Source organism: Phallusia mammillata, chromosome 8 (genome assembly GCF_965637545.1).
Source record: "Phallusia mammillata chromosome 8, kaPhaMamm4.hap1.1, whole genome shotgun sequence".
Lineage (NCBI taxonomy): Eukaryota > Metazoa > Chordata > Ascidiacea > Phlebobranchia > Ascidiidae > Phallusia > Phallusia mammillata.
The window spans coordinates 4,028,890-4,051,477 of NC_137259.1; the positions used below are offsets into that span (position 1 = coordinate 4,028,890).

Here is a 22,588-nt window from a genome sequence, read left to right on the forward strand (position 1 = left end):
TCGGGGTAAGGTAGCATTTATAATTCAATAGCTAAACAAATAATTCGTCTCTTTGCGCCACCCATCGAAAATTAGTTGAATGTGGGTCTGCCGTGACGTATAATGTTAGTAGCTTTACCAATAAAGTTAACATTTGGTGTAAATAAGGAGTTCGGTTGTTTTACGTTTGTTATGCTGTTTGGATAACAAATCTTTTTGGACACTCTACTATTTGGGTTATAACACCAAACAGCAAGCAAAATAGAAAATCAGTAGAAATGAGCCAGTAGGATTGACCTCTTATACACACCATAAAGTGATGTTCGTTTTGTGTAACTATTTAAGATGTCAAATACGTAACTTTTGCTTCTAAAGTCGCTATTCACGAAGCAACCAGACATGAGGTCGAATACACGCGTCCTGTATTCGAATACTTTACGAATACTTGCATATATATAAGCTATTGCTGCCAGGCATAGTATCAAGTTTAAAGAGCTCTTCTTTTATTCCGACGTTTCGACGTCCTATACAGGTCGTCTTCATCAGGGTAAATAACACTGAATGCGACTAGTACAGTGCACGATAAACAAAGGAAAAAAGGAAAAAAAGAATAGAACGCAAACGATTGGTCGCAGAGGGATGCCTTCCTTGTGTATTTTTGGTAAGCCGTAGATGCGCGGAGCGGAGCACAAGGAAGGCATCCCTCTGTGACCAATCGTTTCGTTTGTTGATACTCCAACCTACAATCTTGCGAAGTACCTAGCGAAAGTTATTTCTCCGCTCGTGGGCAATACGGAATGGACTGTTTCGAACTCGTCCCAGTTTGTTCAAGAGATAGCACAGTTGCCGCCCCTGTCCAACGAAGAGTTAATGGTGTCGTATGACGTCGTGTCACTTTTTACAAGTGTTCCTGTGGAATTGGCGATGGACATCGCGTCATCCAGGATTTTAAACGACTATAGCCTGAAAGACAGAACACCATGGGTCCCGTTGGATATTGTGGACGGTTTGCGGATTTGCTTGGAGCAATCCTTTTTAACATTCAGGGGAAGCTTTTACCAACAGGTTCAAGGCACAGCGATGGGTTCCCCGGTCTCCGTGGTTGTCGCAAACATGACAATGGAAGCGCTTGAGGAAAAAGCCTTATCAACATTTGCCAACCCACCAAGATTCTGGCGGCGATATGTTGACGACATTTTTTGTGTCATTGCTAAGAACAAGGTTGAGGCATTTTTACAGCATCTCAACGAGGCGCAACCAGGCATTCAGTTTACCATGGAACTCCAATCGGTAAACTGTCTTCCATTTTTAGACGTTCAAGTCACAAGAACCGATGACGGCGTCTTGTACTCGAGAGTGTACCACAAGCCAACGAGTACCGGCAGGTATCTCAATTTTCGATCGCATCACCCCACATACCAGAAAAGAGGGGTGGTTCGTTCCCTAAAAGATCAGGCACGACGCTTGTGCACTCATAGCGACGACTGCGAGGCGGAACTGGCTAAGGTTCGCAAAGCCTTGAAATACAACGGCTACCCCAACTGGATTCTCCGTGATGGACGGGCAACGTGTCCCAAACAGGTGACCCATCCAAAAACAGAGGGTTTTGTGACACTTCCGTACATACCGAAATTGACGGATATTCTACGGCGTATGTTGCGTGACTTCGGCGTAGCGGTTGGCGTTCAACCTGCCAATACTCTCCGCAAGCTACTGAGTCACCCGAAAGATCCAATCGACACCCTTGAACAACGTGGTGTTGTATACTCTATTCCCTGCGCCGAGTGTCCGTTAGTATATATCGGGGAGACTGGAAGGTCACTCAACACCCGCCGAAAAGAGCATCAGCGGGATGTTGCCAACAGCGACGCAAAGAAGTCGGCCCTGTCCAATCACGCGGTATCACAAGGCCACCGTATTGATTTCAATGCGGCTTCTGTTGTGGCCCGGGAGCCTGACTACAGGAAAAGACTATTTCTTGAGTCATGGAATATTCACCAACGGGTCAACACAATAAACATCAAAACAGACGTGATGCTTCCAGCGTGCTACAGGCACCTGCTTAAAGATTAGAGGGTCAATCATTTGTTATCGCGCGGTGTTTTCGTTGCGTTGTTACGTGCTTGCGTTCTATTCTTTTTTTCCTTTTTTCCTTTGTTTATCGTGCACTGTACTAGTCGCATTCAGTGTTATTTACCCTGATGAAGACGACCTGTATAGGACGTCGAAACGTCGGAATAAAATCACATTTGCCAGAAGAGCTCTTTAAACTTGAATACTTGCATGACTGTATTCGAATTCATGAATACTTTGGCAATTTTTGAGTTACAGCAATTCGAGTGGTATTCGAATAAAACGAATGAAGTATTTGTATTCATGAATTGTTGACCAAACTACAACGACAAGTAATTCGAATACTATTCGAATAAACCAAGGCATGTATTCGTATTCATGAATTCTAAGCACTTTTCAAAGTTCGGCAATTCGAATTGTATTCGAATAATGCGAGTCAGGTATTCGTATTCACGAATTGTTTCGTAATGTTAAGGTGGCAGCAATTCGAATTGTATTCGAATAAAGCGTGTCAAGTATTAGTATTCATGAATAGTTGACCAAAAAACAACAACGTGTAATTCGAATACTATTCGAATAAACCCCAAGCGTGTATTCGTATTCATGAATACTTCGTATTTTTTGAGACGTAGCAATTCGAATTGTATTCGAATTAATAGTTCTAGTTATTTGTATTCACGAATTGTTCAGTTGTTGTAAGAAGCAAACAATTCGAATAATATTCAATTTGTTGCGGAAAATAAAAGAAATAAGTTGCGGAAAATAAAAGAAATAAAATGCCTCGAAACTTAAAAGGTATTCGATCAAAAAGTAACATGGGTTTATGAATTGCAATTTTATTGGTAAAAATGTAAACCAACGAGCTTTTTTGCCACATTAGCTTGACTGATTTAAGTCTCCGTTGTAAAAATTTCACCAAATTTACATGAAATGTTTGCTTCATGAACACGCTACACCTGTCATGTGCTGAGAACAACCCAATGTTGCAAGCTTTGTAAAACGATTCCATTTATGTAACGTCACAATTAAACTTCTATATGTCATTGTTTCGTAACATAAACATAAACTTGTCAAATCAGGTCACATTTACTGCCAATTTGAATTATATTCGAATCTATTTGGCAAAAATATAGCAAAATATTCTCGATTATAGTCTGGAGGTAATCGACAATTCGAATTGTATTCGTAAAAATGTAGTCATATATTCGATTTTACGTATCTTACGTTGCCAAAGGCTGACAACAATTCGAATTGTATTCGTAAAAATGTAGTCATGTATTCGATTTTGCGAATTGTTACGTAGCCACAGGCTGACAACAATTCGAATGGTATTTGTACAAATGTAGTCATGTATTCGATTTTACGAATTGTTACCTTGCCGAAGGCCGACAACAATTCGAATTGTATTCGTAAAAAATATCGTGTATTCGAATTTGCAAATTATTAGGTTGGCAAAAACCTACAACAATTCGAATTGTATTCGAATAAATTTACTCAAGTTTTTGTATTCATGAATTGTCGGTTCAAAGGTTAACTTCAACTATTCGAATCGCATCCATGGACCATCGAACGAAAGCCAAAACCATTCGAATACAGCACGAAGGTGGAAAAACCTGTATTCGAATGCATTCGAATACGAATGACGAATACGAATGGCCCCATGTCTGGAAGCAACTCGTGTATTGCTAACCAAAACATGTAAGAAATTTATAAAACAACAAATAATTTGCGTGAATGCTGGTAACGCTAGAAAACCAAACATTTCCGTGGACTTGCAAGCTAAAAGGCGCCATAGTAACACTTCTCTGATTACCAGTCCTTAGGACGGACGTAAGGTTGACACCTTAATTTAAGGCGAATGCTTGAGGGAGAAAGCAAGATTGAGAAACGAGGCGCATCGAGCAATTACATGGACGGTTCCATTATTGGCAGTGAAGCACAGCGCACGTTTGACAGTGTGGTTAAGCCTTAAGTTGTTTCGAAAATGTCAAACAGTTTAGCATATAGTCATGGCGTGTAAGTGTTCAACACAATGAGTAACAGAATAGGTGCGGTTCGCCTGCGACATTTAACCGGTTTGCGGTCCATATTTCGTGTAATGTTAGAAAGTGCTCAGTTAAAAAAAATACAAAGGTTGGGTTTTCTTGTTTAGTTCTATCAATTTGTTGTTCAACTGCTATCGTTTGGAAGTTTACAGTAACTTTACGTCGTATTTGTGTGTAGCTTTTTGAAATTGCTTAGCTTTTGCTGCGATGTATCAATTGTCCTGGTCGAAAAGCGTTGATCTTTTTTACATTGGACCTGGATTTTCATGAAATTGGTACGTATTGCTGGTTTTGGCGAGTTTTTCATGGCTTATGTTGTCAAAACATTTGCATCTATAACTATCTTAATAATAATGACTATCTCAGTAAACACAAAAAACTGAATTGGTCGATAGAGAGAACACTCAAAGAGGCGCATGGTCAGACAACAAATAAGATTGTAGAAACATCTTTGGAGGTACAGTCTTAAAGTTAAGTGACCCTGACCTACCTCAAATGTTTGGTACATCTTTTAGGCCATACGTAACTTTACAGAAAGATACATTATTGCCCATCACATCTTTTTTATATTTGGTGACCTATTTACTTATAAGTCGTTTGTGCAAGAATTCATGCCTTCTTTAGTAGGCTAAATGTAGTGTAGACTTCCGCCCTGTTGGTGTCTTCATTTTGGCAACCTTTCATTATGACCAAGGTACGGCTTCATTGGTTATATACTTATGAGAGAGAAAAAAATAAGACAGAGCAGAGTACAGTCGATACCATTTGACAATCAAGGAAGGCCTTTTTTATTGCAGTCAGTCGTTTCGCAAATGACAGACGAAACTAAAAGTCATTTCTTTTGTCCAATCAACAATCACCTACGTCAAGCCTTCCTTACCTCATTGCTTCTGAAATCGACAATCAGGAAGTCAGGACTTTTCTATAACATTCAGGCGTTTTCCAATCGAAAATCACGAACGTCAATCTCTTAACAAACAATCACCTAAGTCAGGTCTTTCCCAATCGACGTTCCACGAGGAAAGGACTTTTCTATTACGTTCAGCGTTTTCCAATCGAAAATCACAAACGTCAATCTCTCAACAAACAATCACCCAAGTCAAGCCTACAAAGCGACAATGGCTAAAGTCAGGCCTTCTCTATTGCAGTTAGACTGTTTGAGCTGTAAGCTTCAAATGTTTGAAAACCACATGCATTAACTGTAAAGAAAAAGAAATAAAACGATTTATGTTACAGTGGTTTACGTTATATTCCTACGTGTTTGCAGTTTAATTTTATGCAGTTTGTTTCTACAGTTTCAGTTTGTAACTTGAAACTGCTGGAAGTAAATATGGTGTTAGTTTATGTTGTGTTGTTTACATTCTTTTTTCACCTGGCACAAGGTAATGTATTATGTTTTCTTGGTATAAAACCAGTCATTAAAAACGTATTTGTAAGTAGTCAGTGAGTATTTTAGGTATTTAAATAAGTAAATAATTAGGTTATTCATCAGTCAACTATTTGCATTTTCATGCTTATAGTAAAAAAAATGAATTGCTTTTCATATTGTTTGTTAGAATTGAGTTACATGTGAAAACCAGAATAACTCTTACTATTGAACATAACAAACTAAAATTGTTGTTTAACATATTTTTCAGGTCAGGTGGATTGCCTTGTTTGCCAGGATAATAGCCGGATGAATTACAACCCTGATCCGTGTTACAACAATCCTGCGGGCATAAATCAAACCTGTACTTCGCCTTCAACCTGTCGCCTTGAAATCGTAGCTCAACAAGGTAACTGATGGTTTACATCAGGGGTGCACAACCTTCGACTGCATAGACAAATTTGTGCGACTCTTAACTTGTACATCAAAGTATATGTAATGGCGATATTATATGTAAGAAATGACTAAAACATTGCCACCTTTTGAAAACTGGACTTAAATTATTTTGCTGGGCTAAATATTTTGCCAAACCCAGTAGCCTTACGTGACATATTGAGTGTGTGCACACTTTCAGGCACCATAAATGGATAATAAAAAACGTAATGACACTTGGCGGCCGTTGGTAAAATATGACGGCGACGCGGCTGTCATAGCAAAAAAGATTGTGCACCCCAGTTTGCTTAGTAACAAACTGTGTCCCACATTTCTGCAATCATTGTTTTGTTCCACCAAAAAGAACGTTTGTTTTATTGTGGTGTAGTTATTTTTTATGATTTAAAATATATAACAGTAGTCATGTTTATCTCAATCTTTTGCAGGTTCTATTCAGCAAATTAGCAGAGCTTGTGGAAACGGTGGCGAAACAGAGGCACATGCACTAGACTGTACTACCAGCTCATCTTACGACTCATACTACTACTCATCGGTTGAAAGAACAACATGTACATCTGTGTGCAGCACTGATGGTTGCAACAACCAACCTGCAAGTAAATAGGCTATTTACCACTGTGTTTTGACACAAAAAACTTCTACGCGTAAACGATAAACCTGAATGTAAACTTTTGCCCAAAGTGTGCCTTCTGTTACAGGTAGTCTTACGGATTGTGCTTTTGGTTGCAGTGGAAACGGAAAATGTGTTAAAGGCATCTGCGTGTGTAACGATGGATTTAACGGGAGTGACTGCAGCAATGAAAGTTCGTTAAAACAAAAGTATTGTGCAATTAAGTGGTGTTTTCGTTGAAAAAAGAAATCGATTTAGGTTACAGTGGATTACGGTTTGTTACCAAAACGTGTTTGCAGTTTATTTTCTTGCAATTTGTTTCTACTGCATTTAGTTGATATTTTTAAACCGCAGTAGAAATGCTTTTGTTGTGTTGGTCAGTTTTTTTCTCTTATAAGAAAGTAATTTCTTATATTTTCTTGTTACATTTAACCTCCCGTAAAAAAGCTAGTATTTGAGTAAGGTATTAGTAAGTGAGCTGTTGAGTTGCATTTTGTTTAAGTTTATTTCGCCGGGTGAAGCAATTCGTAGCGGCACATTTGGGCTAAATCATCCACCAAGCCGGAAATAACTGCGCAAGTTAAGACGTTCTAAAGCGCGGCCAAGTTACTGAAGGCAAAATTAATGGATAGATGATAAGTGAGCTGCAGCTACACCATTACTATAATCGTTATGTGGCAGCGACTTACATATGAGGGTGAGGTTGGCGCATTTGGATATCGAGGCTGGGGTCACGTTGGTGGAACCAGTCAAGTTGGGACCTTAAAGTTAACCACCCGTGTTAGAGTAAGAGGGTGGAATCTAACAGAAAAAAAAACACTAAAAACCCTGGTGAGTAGTTTCAGGGGCCGGAAGAAAGGGTGGAACACAAACTTAGTAACAATATTACACAACATGTGGCTGTACTATTCAACACAAAAAATGGCACAAAAACAAATATTTTGATTTTTATCAGTATAAGTTTTGAAATATGTTTTTTGTTTAAATAGTTTGTTACAAAATAAAGATGTATATATAAACCAGAGTAACTCTCACTATTATGCTTTACAATATTGTATTAACGTTGTATAATTTTTTTCAGTTCCAGTGAACTGCTATGTTTGCCACAATTATAGCTGGTTGAATGACTCTAACCCTGATCCGTGTTACAACAATCCTGCGGGCGTGATTCAAGCTTGCACGCGGCCTGCAACCTGTCGCCTTGAATTCGTAGCCCAAGGAGGTAATTGATGGTTTACATAAGGGATTTCTTTGGGGCTAAGAAGTTTAGTCCAGCGGACCCAGTAGCTTTACGCGACATACTTTTGTACGTTGATTGTGTGCACACTTTCAGGCACCATAAATGGGATAATTAATAACTTTAAGACACTTGGCGGCCCTTGATCAAATAAGAACGGCCGTCATAGCAAAAACAGCGTGCACCCCTGGTTTGGTTAGTAACAAACTGTGGCCCATTGTTGTATTGCCTGTTTACATTTATATTGATGATTTGAAAAATAAAATAACATGTTTATCTGAATCTTTTGCAGGTTCTATTCAGCGAATTACCAGAGCTTGTGGAAACAGGGGTGAAACCGATACACACGAACTCCAGTGTACTACCAGATCCACTTACTACTACTCATCGACTAAAAGAACAACATGTAGATCTGTGTGCAACACCGATAGTTGCAACAACCAACCTACAAGTAAATTCCTACCGCTTTATTTTGATACAAAAAACTTAGAGGCGTAAAATATAACCCAGAATTCCGAATTAGGCCTTAAACGCGTCTTTTGTCACAGGTAATCTTAAGAATTGTGCGTTTAGTTGTAGTAGAAACGGACAATGTGTTGAAGGCATCTGCGTGTGTCAGGATGGAATTAACGGGACTAACTGTAGCAATGCAGCGTTAAACATCAAAACATTGTGCAATTACACGAAACTGTTGACACGTACAAGATAAAGCAAAAAACAACAACATAGTTTTTGATTTTGTTTCATTATTCACCATTTTCCTTTGCATTGCCAGCATCGATCTTGAGCTGCGTGCAGTGCAACGACGAAGGATATCCTAGCTGTTCTGCTAAACTCACTCCTAAACTTTGCAGGGATACCTCATTTGACCGATGCTTAGCAAGTCAAACAACTTCATATGATACAAGTGAGGCGGGAATCTCTATTGAAGTCGTATCTCGATGTTTTATATTTGTTTTATATTAACAAACACAAAAAGTCAGATTTGAATTAAAGCCCATTTTTAATCAGCAGGGTACTTCCTTTACACATTGTTTAAATTGTTTGTTAGAAAAAGAGTTGTATACATATGGTTTTATACTTGTTTTATAGTAAAGTTACAGACACAAAGAGTCAGATTTGAATGACAGCTCTATTGACCCAGCACCCCTCATTTACAAATCCTGAAAAGGCTGCTTTGTTGGTTTGAAAAAAATTTAGCCCATATCTTGTCGACGTGAATAGTTGGGAGACTGGCCTAATTCGGTATTGCGCCTGCAATACTCCTGGTGTACCATGATTTTTGCTTTATACAAATTTTCCATGTTAGTAAAGGCGTTTAAAATGCTTTATAGATGGTGCTGTAGTTGGAAGTTCTGTTTCCCGTCGTTGCAGCCGTTCTTCATCTGTTATTAAGGATGAATGCACTCCCTCAACATCAGTCAGTAATTCTCGTAGTAGTTTTCAATATACCTGCACACAAACCTGTACTACCCACGGTTGCAATACGTTTACACGTAAGTTTTCGGCCATAGTCTTGCCAAAAAACAAGGATTTGAAAAATAAAATAGAACAAAAGTAAGTAAGTAATTTTATTTGCGCGCTGTTTAAGCGGCACTAAGAATATTTTGAAACCAAAAACACAATGTCAGGATTTGCTTTAAAACCTTCCTTGATTAAAGTTTTGTGACCAAAAGAGAACACAAGGCACAATACACCACTGTATACCCAACATATCACAAGATATTTACTCACTTATTGGAAAAGTGGTTTTAGAAGTTATAATGGATTGGCAAGTGCGTTTGAAATGACATTTAGGGAGTCTATACCTTCATTTGTTTTTACTTGTTTTCTAGACTAATTTTAAAATTTTGAAGTTTTCTTTCTTATTATCACTACCTGAACCAGTTTTATTCAGTGAATATTGACATCAACGCGCTTACTATTAATGATGGAAGTATTTATACCTGTGCTTACGTATTTAGCTTATTGTAAACCACATAATTTAACGGTTAAAAATTTAATTTCGGTAAAAGTTTTTTTTTTTTCCTTCTCCAGCCCCAAAACCGAAACTGGGTCCATTATACTGCTGTACAGACCAATTTTGCACTACCAGATATCGTTGTCTTATTGGCCAGAGATATTGTTACTCCAAGGTGGTGTACAACTCATCCGCTTCACAAACCGACGTCATTAATAATGAAGGTAGAATTATGAAATGTTTTAAAACTATTTTTTTGAAACGGTTTATTCACCCAAAGTCATTGTTTGTTGTTATTTTTTGGCAGTCCTCCATCGGTTGTTAAACCACCAGGCGTTTCTGACAAACAAGTGGTTGTTGAACCATCTAGCTATTTTGTCACTATCAGGCGTTTCTGATAAACGAGGATGTTCGGCCACAGTTTTAACATCACAATGCACACATGCCCAATCTAACGGTTCTAAAGTCACGACTTGCCAAAAATCTTGTCAAACCAGCGGATGCAACGATGGGTGGCGTAAGTGGGCCTAATTAACACAAAAATATTCGTAATGCAAAACTTGTGAAACTTTTGTTGAGATTCTAAAAACAAACTGTTTAGTTTAAAGAAACCGAACTGCTTAAGTGTAAAAACTGCCTGTTTTATTGTTATGATGTGTCAGCAAACGGTTTCTTTTTTAAATAAATATTTAACTTTGCTTTGGTTTTGATCGTGTTGTAAAAATATACTAATTAAATGTTAATATTGTCAACTCAGCAAACAGACCCAAATGCTTGCAATGCATCAGCCAGCCAGGTAAAATTGCATCAGGATCGGACAAGTGTCTTTACAATCCTCGACCAGCATCACCATGTCCACACCCATCTTACCAGTTCTGTGTTTATATCGAGCAAGGAAAGTCTGGAATGTTGACCCGTACGTAGAAGTTCTTACATCCATGCCATATCTTATGCTTGGCAATGCCTAAACGGTTCTGTGTTTTCCTTATATCCGGATTACTTGTAATATTAGTTAGGCTTAAGCAATTTAGCGTAACGAATCGAATAATTCTATTTCAAAATATCCGAATCCAAAAGGTTAAATTAAAGCGTATATAGGTGGATTCGGATTAATGCATTTGCGAAGAATTTTTATCACATTATAATTGTGTACCAGCCTCGTTTTGTAACGTTATCTAACCAAATGCAGGGGTAATATATCACAGAAGTTGCTTTGTCACATTGTCAAATAGCGTCAAAATAACATTAATTAATTATATCAGATAAATGTCAACAAGAGTGAGAAAAAAATGCAGAAGTCAAACCCAAACTTGATTCCGGTATTTTTGATTTTTGGGAACGATTCCAGAATAATGTGCCATTCAAAAGTTTCTGTATTTCGGATCCGATTAAATTCTTCTAGGACAGTCCACCATATCAAATTTATACGCAACCATTTTACATTTCTTTTAATAGATCGACTTGCCGATAATCGTAGAGGTTACCCTCGTAGCATGTCGAGAAGCTGTTCGACTACTGACATTGGAACAGGGTGTGCGGATGTCAAGATAGGCGACACCATTTATCAGCAATGCAACAAGACATGCAGTTCGGATGGATGCAACTATGGTAAAAATGCGAGCATTTTATTTTTAAATGATTGTCGGTTCAATGAATAGATATAGGCGTTTAAAGCACTGTTTCTTAATTAATTAAACGCTGGTACCCCTTAAACAGTCAATATTTCCTCGTACCTCTGGGCTACGTTAACTGATAAAAGCCGATGCGGTAATTTACTATAAATGATGTAACAAATCCACACTGAAGTGGATTATTCTATCCATACCGAAACAGTACATATCATAAATAAGCCACCTTATTCCTTATTTCTTCACTGTTTTCAGTTTCCCCGAAATTGGTGGTTCGTATTCCCCAGAGGGTACACGTAAACCTAGTTAAGTGCTTGTGACCTAAATAGTTTGTATTGTATTAACTTTAAAAACAGACATAAAAATGGTACGTAACGTAACAGTACAGAAAGACTTCACTAGTGCCACAGAGTTTGGCTTAAACCAGTAAACATCCAAAGAACTAATACAATTTTGTGTTGATAGGAATGGGAGGTTCCAGTAGACCAGTCACAAGCTTGGTGGTAGTCTTCTTTGCAAGTGTGATGGCTTTTGTTGCCCAGTTTACATTTTCTCAATAACTTCTGCAAAGGTTGCCATTAAAAATTGTACAATTTTATCATGCTCTTTCTAATGGAAGTGAGGTGACACAACTGATGCGATAAGCATTTTGGCAACCCTTTCTTTTTGATTTTATGACCATATGGCATTATTTTATGAAGCACAACAGAAGCGTTGATGAAAAACAATATACTATGGGCGTTGGGAAGTCGTGTTGACTACTTTTGCTCTAATAATTCACATCTAAATTAATCACTTTATTTGTACATAAACATAAATGAATGTATTGAAGTGAAATTTATGCGTGCCAGTTTTTTTTATCATAAGCAGTTTCGTATCTTCACTGTTTTTCTTTGTGCATTCGCTTACTGGCGCACACTTTCTTTTTACACATGAAACAACCTCGTGAAATGTTATTTGATCTTGTTTGTAAGATTGTTCGGGTAACTTATACGGTGCCCTGTTTTGCTATTTCTTTTATTTTATGCGATCATTTAACATTTCACGATGTTGGGTAGGGTTTCTTTTTGGTGGTCGTTGTTTACCTACCTATATTATTCAACCGGCTGGTTTCCACCCATATTGCCACACCCAGTCGCGTTGCCCTTCGCGCCGCTCGCTTCTCCAGCGGGATCCCCGACTTCTCTATCACGTGTCACATTCTGTACTTTAAACTAGCAATCACCAGCTTCTTGCTTGGTAGATGAAGACTACAATTAAGTTTATGCATAAGGATGAATGGATTAATGCTTTAATAAATTTGAATCACATGCTACATTAGCATATTTTCAGGCACTAGAGTATTGTTTTTGCAACTATATGTAGAAAGTACAAATAACCCAGCAGGATTGGCCGCTTATGCAAACCCTTAAAGTCACATTTGTTTTGTGTAACATTTTAAGATGGAAAGTGCCTCTCTTTACTATCGTTGCTTTCTCCTGAAGTCCCTATTTAAGAAACTAAAGAGAAAAAACATTTCGCGTAGCAACGCGTGTGTTGCTAACCGAAATTTGCAAGAAATAATAAACATCAAAGAATCTGCATGAATACTGGCAACGCTAAAATACCAAACATTTTCGTGGCCTTGCAAGCTGAAAAAACGCCATAAATTACACTTCTCTGAGTACCAGTCCTTAGGGCAGACGTAAGGTTGGCACCTTAGTTTAAGGCGAATGCTTAAGGGACAAAGCAGGATTAACAAACGCGGCGCATCGAGCAATTACATGGTCGGTTTCATTATTGGCAGTGAAACACAGCGGATGTTTGACAGTGTGGTTAAGCCTTAAGTTTTTTCGAAAATGTCAAACAGTGTTAGCAAAGAGTCATTGCGTGTTCACCACAATGAGTAACAGAATTGGTGCGGTTCGCCTGCGACTTTTAACCGGTTTGCGGTCCATATTTCTTGTAATGCTAAAAAGTGCTTAGTTAAAAAAATACAAAGGTTTGATTTTCATGTTTAGTTCTATCAATTTGTTGTTCAGCTGCTGTCGTTTGGAAGTTTGTAGTAACTTTACGTCGTATTTGTGTGTAGCTTTTTGAAATTGCTTAGCTTTAACTGTTAAATTTGCTGCGATGTATCAATTGTCCTGGTCGAAATGCGTTGATCTTTCTTACATTGGACCTGGATATTCAAGAAATTGGTACGTATTGTTGGTTTTTGCCGAGTTTTTCATATCTTATGTTGTCAAAACATTTGCATCTGTAACCATCTCAATAATAATGACTATCTCAGTAAACACAAAAAATGAATTGCTCGATATAGAGAACACTCAAAGAGGCGCATGGTCAGACAACGAATAAGATTGTAGAATGATCTTTGGCGGTCCAGTCTTAAAGTTAAGTGACCCTTGACCTACTTAAAATGTGGTGCATCATTTAGGACAGTGGTCGGCAACCGCCGGGCCGCGGCCCTGTACCGATCCGAGTTCGTTACCGGGCCGTATATTTTTCAGACTAGAACCACTAGATGATTAAAACGGTGGTTCTTAACCTTTTTTTCTTGCTGCACCCCTTTCAAATCACCAACCAATTTTCGCACCCCCCTGTTTTTTTCATGTAGAATCGATCTAACCAACCGTAATGCTTCCACGCATCCCCTAGGAATAGTTCTCGCACCCCTTGGGGGTGCGTGCACCCCTGGTTAAGAACCCCTGCTTTAAAACGTTTTGCTCAAGTATCTCTGGGCAAATGAACTGTTTTGTTAGTTTTCATTGTTAAATATTTGTAGTTTTTTGAAGGCCGGTCAGCGATAAAATTTCAGTTTTGAAATCGGTCCGCGTTAGAAATAGGGTTGCCGACCCCTGATTTAGGCCATACCTAACTTTACAGAAGGATACACTATTGCACTCGAATTCTTTTTTATATTGGGTGACCGATTTACTTTTAAGCCTTTTCTGCAGAAATTCATGCCTTCTTAAGTAGGCTAAAAGTATTGTTGGCTTCCGCCCCATTGATCTTTTCATTTTGGCAACCTTTCATTTTGACCAAGGTAAAGCTTCATTGGTAACATACTTATGAGAGAAAAAAAGAATAAGACAGAGGAGAGTACAGTCGGTACCAACCGACAATCACGGAAGTCGGGCCCTTTTTATTGCAGTCAGTCGTTTCGCAAATGACAGACGAAACTAAAGATCATTTCTTTTTCCAATCAACAATCACCTATGTCAAGGCTTCCTCAATCGACAATCATAAATGCATTGATGCTTTATTTATCAACAAGTCTGGTCATTTCTAATTTACCATCAAGGAAGTAAGGTCTTTTCTATTGTATTCGAACCTTTCTCATTTAACAATCACTCAAGTCACGGCAACCAGGCCTTCTCTATTGCAGTCAGGCCTTTCCCAATCGACAATCAAGGAAGTCAGAACTTTTCAATTGTTCACGCGCTTCCTAATCGAAAATCACAAACGTCAATCTCAACAAACAACCACCCAAGTCAGACCTTTACAAGGCAACAATGCCTAAAGTCAGGCCTTCTCTGTTGCAGTCAGGCTGTTTTAGCTGTAAGCTTCAAATGTTTACAAAACCACAAGCATTATTTGCATAGAAAAAGAAATAAAACGATTTAAGTGGATTACGTTATATTCCTACGTGTTTGCAGTTCAATTTTATGTAGTTTGTTTCTACAGTTTCAGTTTGTAACTTGAAACTGCTTTGGAAGTGAATATGGTGTTAGTTTATGTTGTATTGTTTACATTCTTTTTTCACCTGGCACAAGGTAATGTCTTATGTTTTCTTGGTATAAAACCAGTCATTAAAACGTATTTGTAAGTAGTCAGAAAGTAATTTAGGTATTTGAATAAGTAATTAATTAGGTTATTCATATTTGCATTTTCATGTTTATAGTTAAAAAATGATTTGCATTTCATATTGTTTGTTAGAATTGAGGTACATATGTAAACCAGAACAACTGTCACTATTGTACATTGCAAACTAAAATTGTTGTTTAAACTATTTTTCAGGTCAGGTGGATTGCCTTGTTTGCCAAGATTATAGCGGGATGAATTACAACCCTGGTCCGTGTTACAACAACCCTATGGGCATAAATCAAACCTGTACTTCGCCTTCAACCTGTCGCCTTGAAATCGTAGCTGAAGAAGGTAGTTGATGGTTTGCGCCAGCGGTGTACAACCTTCGACTGCATAGACAAATTTATGCAACTCTTAACTTGCACATCAAAGTACATATAATGGCGATATTATATGTAAGAAATGACTAAAACATTGCCACCTTTTGAAAACTGGTCTTAAATTATTTTGCTGGGCTAAATATTTTTTAAACCCAGTAGCCTTACGTGACATATTGAGTGTGTGCACACTTTCAGGCACCATAAATGGACAATAAAAAACGTAATGACACTTGGCGGCTGTTGGTAAAATATGACGGCGACGCGGCTGTCATAGCAAAAAGATTGTGCACCCCAGTTTGCTTAGTAACAAACTGAGGCCCACATTTCTGCAATCATGTTTTGTTCCACCAAAAACAACGTTTGTTTTATTGTGGAGTAGTTATTTTTTATGATTTAAAATATATGACAGTAGTCATGTTTATCAAAATCTTTTGCAGGTTCTATTCAGCAAATTATCAGAGCTTGTGGAAACAGTGGCGAAACAGAGGCACATGCTACCGCATGGTTGAAAGAACAACATGTACATCTGTGTGCAGCACTGATGGTTGCAACAACCAACCTGCAAGTAAATAGGCTATTTACCACTGTATTTTGACACAAAAAACTTCTAAGCGTAAACAATAAACCTGAATGTAAACTTTTGCCCAAAGTGTGCCTTCTGTTACAGGTAATCTTACGGATTGTGCTTTTGGTTGTAGTGGAAACGGAAAATGTGTTGAAGGCATCTGCGTGTGTAACGATGGATTTAACGGGAGTGACTGCAGCAATGAAAGTTCGTTAAAACAAAAGTATTGTGCAATTAAGTAGTGTTTTCGTTTGAAAAAGAAATCGATTTAGGTTACAGTGGATTACGGTTTGTTACCAAAACGTGTTTGCAGTTTATTTTCTTGCAATTTGTTTCTACTGCATTTAGTTGATATTTTTAAACCGCAGTAGAAATGCTTTTGTTGTGTTGGTCAGTTTTTTTTCTCTTACAAGAAAGTAATTTCTTATATTTTCTTGTTACATTTAACCTCCCGTAAAAAAGCTAGTATTTGAGTAATGTATTTATAAGTAAGCAGTTGATTTGCATTTGGGCTTATTCGCCGGGTGAATCAATTCGTAGCGGCACAATAGTGCTAAATCATCCACCAAGCCGGAAATAACTGCGCAAGTTAGAACGTTCTAAAGCGCGGCCAAGTTACTGAAGGCAAAATTAATGTATAGATGATAAGTGAGCTGCGGCTGCACCATTACTATAATCGTTATGTGGCAGCGACTTACATTGGAGTGTGAGGTTGGCGCATTTGGACATCGATACTTGGCTGACGTTGGTGGAACCAGTCAAGTTGGGACCTTAAAGTTAATCACCCGTGTTAGAGTAAGAGGGTAGAATCTAACAGAAAAAAACACTAAAAACCCTGGTGAATAGTTTCAGGGGACGGAAGAATGGGTACAACACAAACTTAGTAACAATATTACACAACATGTGGTTGTACTATTTAACACAAAAAATGAAACAAAAACAAATATTTTGATTTTTTTCTGAGTATAAGTTTTGAAATATTTGTTTTTGTTTAAATAGTTTGTTACAAAATAAAGCTGTATATATAAACCATAGTAACTCTTATTATTATGCATTAAAATATTAAATTAATGTTGTTTAAATTTTTTCAGTTCAAGTGCGCTGCTATGTTTGCCACGATTATAGTGGGTTGAATGACTCTAACCCTGATCCGTGTTACAACAATCCTGCGGGCGTGATTCAAGCTTGCACGCGGCCTGCAACCTGTCGCCTTGAATTCGTAGCCCAAGGAGGTAATTGATGTTTTACATAAGGGATTTCTTTGGGGCTAAGAAGTTTAGTCCAGCGGACCCAGTAGCTTTACGCGACATACTTTTGTACGTTGATTGTGTGTACACTTTCAGGCCCCATAAATGGGATAATTAAAAACGTTAAGACACTTGGCGGCTCTTGATCAAATAAGAACGGCCGTCATAGCAAAAACAGCATGCACCTCTGGTTTGGTTAGTAACAAACTGTGGCCCACATTTCTGTAAATCATTGTTTTGTTTACCAAAAATAATATTTGTTGAGTTGTTGTATTGCCTGTTTAGATTTATTTTGATTATTCGAAAAATAAAATAACATTCATGTATATCTGAATCTTTTGCAGGTTCTATTCAGCAAATTAGCAGAGCTTGTGGAAGCAGTGGTGAAACCGCAGCACGAGCGCTCCACTGTACTACCAGTTCCCCTTATTACTCATCAATTGAAAGAACAACATGTACATCTGTGTGCAACACCGATAGTTGCAACAACCAACCTACAAGTAAATTCCTATCACTTTTTTGATACAAAAACCTTAGATGCGTAAAATAGAACCATGAATTCCGACTGTGGCCTTAAAAAAACGAAACATAGTTTTTGATTTTGTTTCATTATTCATCGTTTTCCTTTGCATTGCCAGCATCGATCTTAAGCTGCGTGCAGTGCGACGACACTGGATATTCTAGCTCTAGCTGTTCTGCTACACTCACTCCTAAACTTTGCAGGGATACCACATTTGACCGATGCTTAGCAAGTCGAACAACTTTATATGATGCAAGTAAGGCGGAAATTACTATTGAAGTCGTATCTCGAAGTTTTACTTGTTTTGTATTAAGTATCAGACACAAAAAGTCAGATTTCCAATAAAGCCCATTTTAAATCAGCGGGGTACTTCCTTTACATATTGTTTAAGTTGTTTGTTAGAAAATAGAGTTGTATACATAAGGTTTTATAATTGTTTTATAGTAACGTTACAGACACAAAGAGTCAGATTTGAATTACAGCTCTATTGACCAAGCGCCCCCCATTTACAAACCATAAAAAGGCTCCTTTGTTGGTTTGAAAAAAATTTAGCCCATATCTTGTCGACGTGAATATATAGTTAGGAGACTGGCCTAATTCGGTATTGCGCCTGCAATACTCCTGGTGTACCATGATTTTTGCTTTGTACAAATTTTCCATGTTATTAAAGGCATTTCAAATGCTTTACAGATGGTGCTGTAGTTGGAAGTTCTGTTTCCCGTCGTTGCAGCCGTTCTTCATCTGTTACCAAGGATGAATGCACTCTCTCAATATCAGACGGTTCTTCTCGTAGTAGTTTTCAATATACCTGCACACAAACTTGTTCTGCCAAGGGTTGCAATACGTTTACACGTAAGTTTTTGACTATGTAGTCTTGCCCAAAAAGAAGAATTTTAAAAATCCTTGCTTTAAAACCTTCCTTGATTTAGGTTTTGTGACCAAAAGATTACTTGACACAATACACCCCAGTATACCCAACACATAACAGGATATTTCCTCAATTATTGTAAAAGTGGTTTTAGAAGTAATAATGAATTTAATGAATTGGGTTTGAAATGACATTTAAGGAGTCTATACCTTCATTTGTTTTTACGTTTTCGTTAACTAATTTTAAAATTTTGAAGTTTTCTTTTTAATTATCACTACCTGAACCAGTTTTATTCAGTGAATATTGACATTAACGCGCTCACTATTAAAAAAAACTTATGAAAGTATTTATACCTGTGCTTACGTATTTAGCTTATTGCAAATCACATAGTTTAACGATGAAAAATTTCATTTCGGTAAAAGTGTTTTTTCCTTCTCAAGCACCAAAACCGGACTTAGGTCCATTATACTGCTGCCTAGACCGGAATTGTAGTGCCAGACTTCGTTGTCTAATTGGCCAGAGATATTGTTACTCCAGGGTGGTGTACAACTCATCCGCTTCTCAAACCGAGGCCAGTAATAATGAAGGTAAGATTATGAAATGTTTTAAAACTCTTTTGTTAAAACGGTTTATTCCCCTAAAGTCATTGTTTGTTGTTATTTTCTGGCAGTCCTCCATCAGTTGTTAAACCACCAGGCGTTTCTGACAAACAAGTGGTTGTTGAACCATCTAGCTATTTTGTCACTATCAGGCGTTTCTGATAAACGAGGATGTTCGGCCACAGTTTTAACATCACAATGCACAAATGCCAAATCTAACGGTTCTAAAGTCACGACTTGCCAAGAAACTTGTCAAACCAGCGGATGCAACGACGGGTGGCGTAAGTAGGCCTAATTAACACAAAAATATTCGTAATGCAAAACTTGTGAAACTTTTGTTGAGATTCTAAAAACAAACTGTTTAGTTTAAAGAAACCGAACTACTTAAGTGTAAAAACTGCCTGTTTTATTGTTATGATGTGTCAGCAAACGGTTTCTATTTTAAAAAAATATTTAACTTTGCTTTGGTTTTGATCGTGTTGTAAAAATATACTAATTAAATGTTAATATTGTCAACTCAGCAAACAGACCCAAATGCTTGCAATGCATCAGCCAGCCAGGTGATATAGCATCAGGATCGGACTCATGTCTTTACAATCCTCAACCGGCATCACCATGTACACACCCATCTTACCAGTTTTGTGTTTATACCGATCAAGGAAGATCTGGAATGTTGACCTGTACGTACAAATTGTTTTTTTTTACTTGGCAAATCCTAAACGGTTTTGTGCTTCCCTTGTATCCGGATTGCTTTTACTACTAGTTATGCATGAGGAATTTAGAATAGCGAATCTGTATCCGAATTCAAAGGTTCAATTTAAAGCGGATATAGGTGGATTCGGTTTTTAATGCATTTGCGAAGAATTTTTATCACATTATAATTGTGTACCAGTCTCGTTTTGTAACGTTATCTAACCAAATGCTGAGGTAATAATAATTCACAAAAGTTGCTCTAACACATTCCGTCAAAATAAAATTAAATTATATTCGATAAATGTCAGCAAGACTAAGAAAAAAATTTAGAAGTCAAAAACAAAAATGGTTCCCGTATTTTTGATTTTTGGGAACGATTCAAGAATAATGTGCCGTTTAAAAGTTACTGTATTTCGGATCCGATTAAATTCTTCTAGAACAGTGTACCATATCAGATGTATACCCAACCATTTTGCATTTCTTTTAATAATCGTAGAGGTTACCCTCGTAGCATGTCGAGAAGCTGTTCGACTACTGACATTGGAACAGGATGTGCGGATGTCAAGATAGGCGACACCATTTATCAGCAATGCAACAAGACATGCAGTTCGGATGGATGCAACTATGGTAAAAATGCGAGCATTTTATTTTTAAATGATTGTCGGTTCAATGAATAGATATAGGCGTTTAAAGCACTGTTTCTTAATTAATTAAACGCTGGTACCCCTTAAACAGTCAATATTTCCTCGTACCTCTGGGCTACGTTAACTGATAAAAGCCGATGCGGTAATTTACTATAAATGATGTAAGAAATCCACACTGAAGTGGATTATTCTATCCATACCGAAACAGTACATTTCATAAATAAGCCACCTTATTCCTTATTTCTTCACTGTTTTCAGTTTCCCCGGAATTGGTGGTTCGTATTCCCCAGAGGGTACACGTAAACCTAGTTAAGTGCTTGTGACCTAGATAGTTTGTATTGTGTTGACTTTAAAAACAGACATAAAAATGGTACGTTGTAGCGAAGTTGCTTTTATTGAGCGTGTCCTGCTTAGAATGAGCCTGGACACGCCAAAACGAGAGACGAAAACAAACTGCAGGAAAAAGGCAAAACGAGAAAAAAGGCGTTTCTTGCAAACGTAATGCGTGTCGTCACTACAACGTAACGTAACAGTACAGAAACACTGCACTAGTGCCACAGTGTTTGGCATAAACCAGTAAACATTCAAAGAACTAATACAATTTGGTGTTGATAGGAATGGGAGGTTCCAGTAGACCAGTCACAAGCTTGGTGTTACTCTTTGCTACAAGTGTGATGGCTTATGTTGCCCAGTTTACATTTTCTCCATAAGTTCGGTAAAGGTCGTCATTTAAAATTATACAACTTTATCATGCTCTTTCTAATGGAAGTGAGGTGACAAAACTGTTGCAATAAACATTTTTCCTTCTCTTTTTTGTGACCAAATAGCATTATTTTATGAAGCACAACAAAGGCGTTGATGTATAACAATATACTATTGGCGTTGGGAAATCGTGTTGACCACTTTTGCTCTAACAATTCACATCTAAATTTTAAATTAATTACTTTAATTGTACATAAACGTAAATGAATGTGTTAAAGTGAAATTTATGCGTTCCAGTTTTTTTATCATAAACATTTTCGTTCCTTCACTGTTTTCCTTTGTGCATTCGCTTACTGGCGCACACTTTATGTTCACACATGACACGACCTCGTGAGATGTTATTTGATCTCATTTGTAAGATTATTCGGGTAACATATACGGTGCCCTGTTTTGCCATTTCTTTTATTTTATGGGATCATTTAACTTTCACGATGTTGGGTAGGGTTTCTTTTTTGGTGGTCGTTGTTTACCTACCTATATTATTCAACCGGCTGGTTTCCACCCATGTTGCCACACTCAATCGTGTTGCCCTTCGCGCCGCTCGCTTCTCCAGCGGGATCCCCGACTTCTCTATCACGTGTCACATTCCATACTTTAATTTAGCAATCACCCAGCTTCTTGCTTGGTTGATGGAGACTACAATTAACTTTATGCATATGGATGAATGAATTGATACTTTAATAAATTTGAATCACATGCTACATTAGCATATTTTCAGGCACTAGAGTATTGTTTTTGCAACTATATGCAAAAAGTACAAATAACCCAGCAGGATTGCCCGCTTATGCAAACCCTTAAAGTGACATTTGTTTTGTGTAACATTTTAAGATGGAAAGTGCTTAACTTTTTACTATCGTTGCTTTCTCCTGAAGTCACTATTCAAGAAACTAAAGAGAAAAAACATTTCGCGTAGCAACGCGTGTGTTGCTAACCGAAATTTGCAAGAAATAACAAACATCGAATAATCTGCGTGAATACTGGCAACGCTAGAAAACGAAACATTTTCGTGGCCTTGCAAGCTGAAAAAACGCCATATTTACACTTTTCTGAGTACCAGTCCTTAGGGCAGACGTAAGGTTGGCACCTTAGTTTAAGGCGAATGCTTGAGGGACAAAGTAAGATTGAGAAACGCGGCGCATCGAGCAATTACATGGTCGGTTTCATTATTGGCAG

At 37.7% G+C, this 22,588-nt stretch overlaps 3 protein-coding genes and 1 long non-coding RNA gene across 5 annotated transcripts; all 4 read left to right on the top strand.

The window, feature by feature from the left end:
- The first annotated feature begins 713 nt into the window (after window positions 1-713).
- LOC145203639 (uncharacterized) lies at window positions 714-2,237 on the top strand. Its single transcript, XM_080075902.1, has one exon. It carries the CDS (start codon window positions 850-852, stop codon window positions 2,050-2,052), a length of 1,203 nt encoding a protein of 400 aa, XP_079932028.1. The 5' UTR covers window positions 714-849; the 3' UTR covers window positions 2,053-2,237.
- A 2,012-nt stretch (window positions 2,238-4,249) lies between these two features.
- On the top strand, window positions 4,250-12,663 carry LOC145203635 (uncharacterized). 2 transcript variants are annotated; one of them, XM_080075894.1, is made up of 13 exons: window positions 4,250-4,372; window positions 5,735-5,872; window positions 6,342-6,509; window positions 6,612-6,716; window positions 7,605-7,745; window positions 8,053-8,211; window positions 8,536-8,667; window positions 9,095-9,256; window positions 9,798-9,944; window positions 10,028-10,237; window positions 10,478-10,636; window positions 11,176-11,328; window positions 11,814-12,663. In XM_080075894.1, exons 2-13 carry the CDS (start codon window positions 5,773-5,775, stop codon window positions 11,906-11,908), a joined length of 1,731 nt encoding a protein of 576 aa, XP_079932020.1. In that variant the 5' UTR covers window positions 4,250-4,372; window positions 5,735-5,772; the 3' UTR covers window positions 11,909-12,663. The 2 variants fall into 2 exon arrangements, with proteins under 2 accessions (XP_079932020.1, XP_079932019.1); XM_080075893.1 differs by lacking the exon at window positions 4,250-4,372 and adding an exon at window positions 5,413-5,479.
- Window positions 12,664-15,979: 3,316 nt separating this feature from the next.
- On the top strand, window positions 15,980-18,834 carry LOC145204646 (uncharacterized). The gene is made up of 7 exons (XM_080077236.1): window positions 15,980-16,082; window positions 16,185-16,289; window positions 17,174-17,314; window positions 17,674-17,829; window positions 17,968-18,105; window positions 18,540-18,701; window positions 18,779-18,834. Exons 1-7 carry the CDS (start codon window positions 16,019-16,021, stop codon window positions 18,832-18,834), a joined length of 822 nt encoding a protein of 273 aa, XP_079933362.1. The 5' UTR covers window positions 15,980-16,018.
- A 1,687-nt stretch (window positions 18,835-20,521) lies between these two features.
- LOC145203642 (uncharacterized) lies at window positions 20,522-21,641 on the top strand. The gene is made up of 2 exons (XR_013853356.1): window positions 20,522-20,636; window positions 21,269-21,641. It is a non-coding gene; the product is annotated as an uncharacterized LOC145203642 (long non-coding RNA).
- Window positions 21,642-22,588: the final 947 nt, after the last annotated feature.

What these genes read in the sequence shown, in the direction of transcription:
- LOC145203639 (XM_080075902.1), top strand. Translation starts at nt 850, where the DNA reads ATGGTGTCGTATGACGTCGTGTCACTTTTTACAAGTGTTCCTGTGGAA.
- LOC145203635 (XM_080075893.1), top strand. Translation starts at nt 5,428, where the DNA reads ATGGTGTTAGTTTATGTTGTGTTGTTTACATTCTTTTTTCACCTGGCA. An exon ending in CTTTTTTCACCTGGCACAAG is followed by an intron (nt 5,480 to 5,734) that starts GTAATGTATTAT and finishes CATATTTTTCAG; the next exon opens with GTCAGGTGGATTGCCTTGTT. An exon ending in TTCGGATGGATGCAACTATG is followed by an intron (nt 11,329 to 11,813) that starts GTAAAAATGCGA and finishes TTGTGTTGATAG; the next exon opens with GAATGGGAGGTTCCAGTAGA.
- LOC145204646 (XM_080077236.1), top strand. Translation starts at nt 16,019, where the DNA reads ATGGTTGAAAGAACAACATGTACATCTGTGTGCAGCACTGATGGTTGC. An exon ending in TTGCAACAACCAACCTGCAA is followed by an intron (nt 16,083 to 16,184) that starts GTAAATAGGCTA and finishes CTTCTGTTACAG; the next exon opens with GTAATCTTACGGATTGTGCT. An exon ending in GGGTTGCAATACGTTTACAC is followed by an intron (nt 18,702 to 18,778) that starts GTAAGTTTTTGA and finishes TCCTTGATTTAG; the next exon opens with GTTTTGTGACCAAAAGATTA.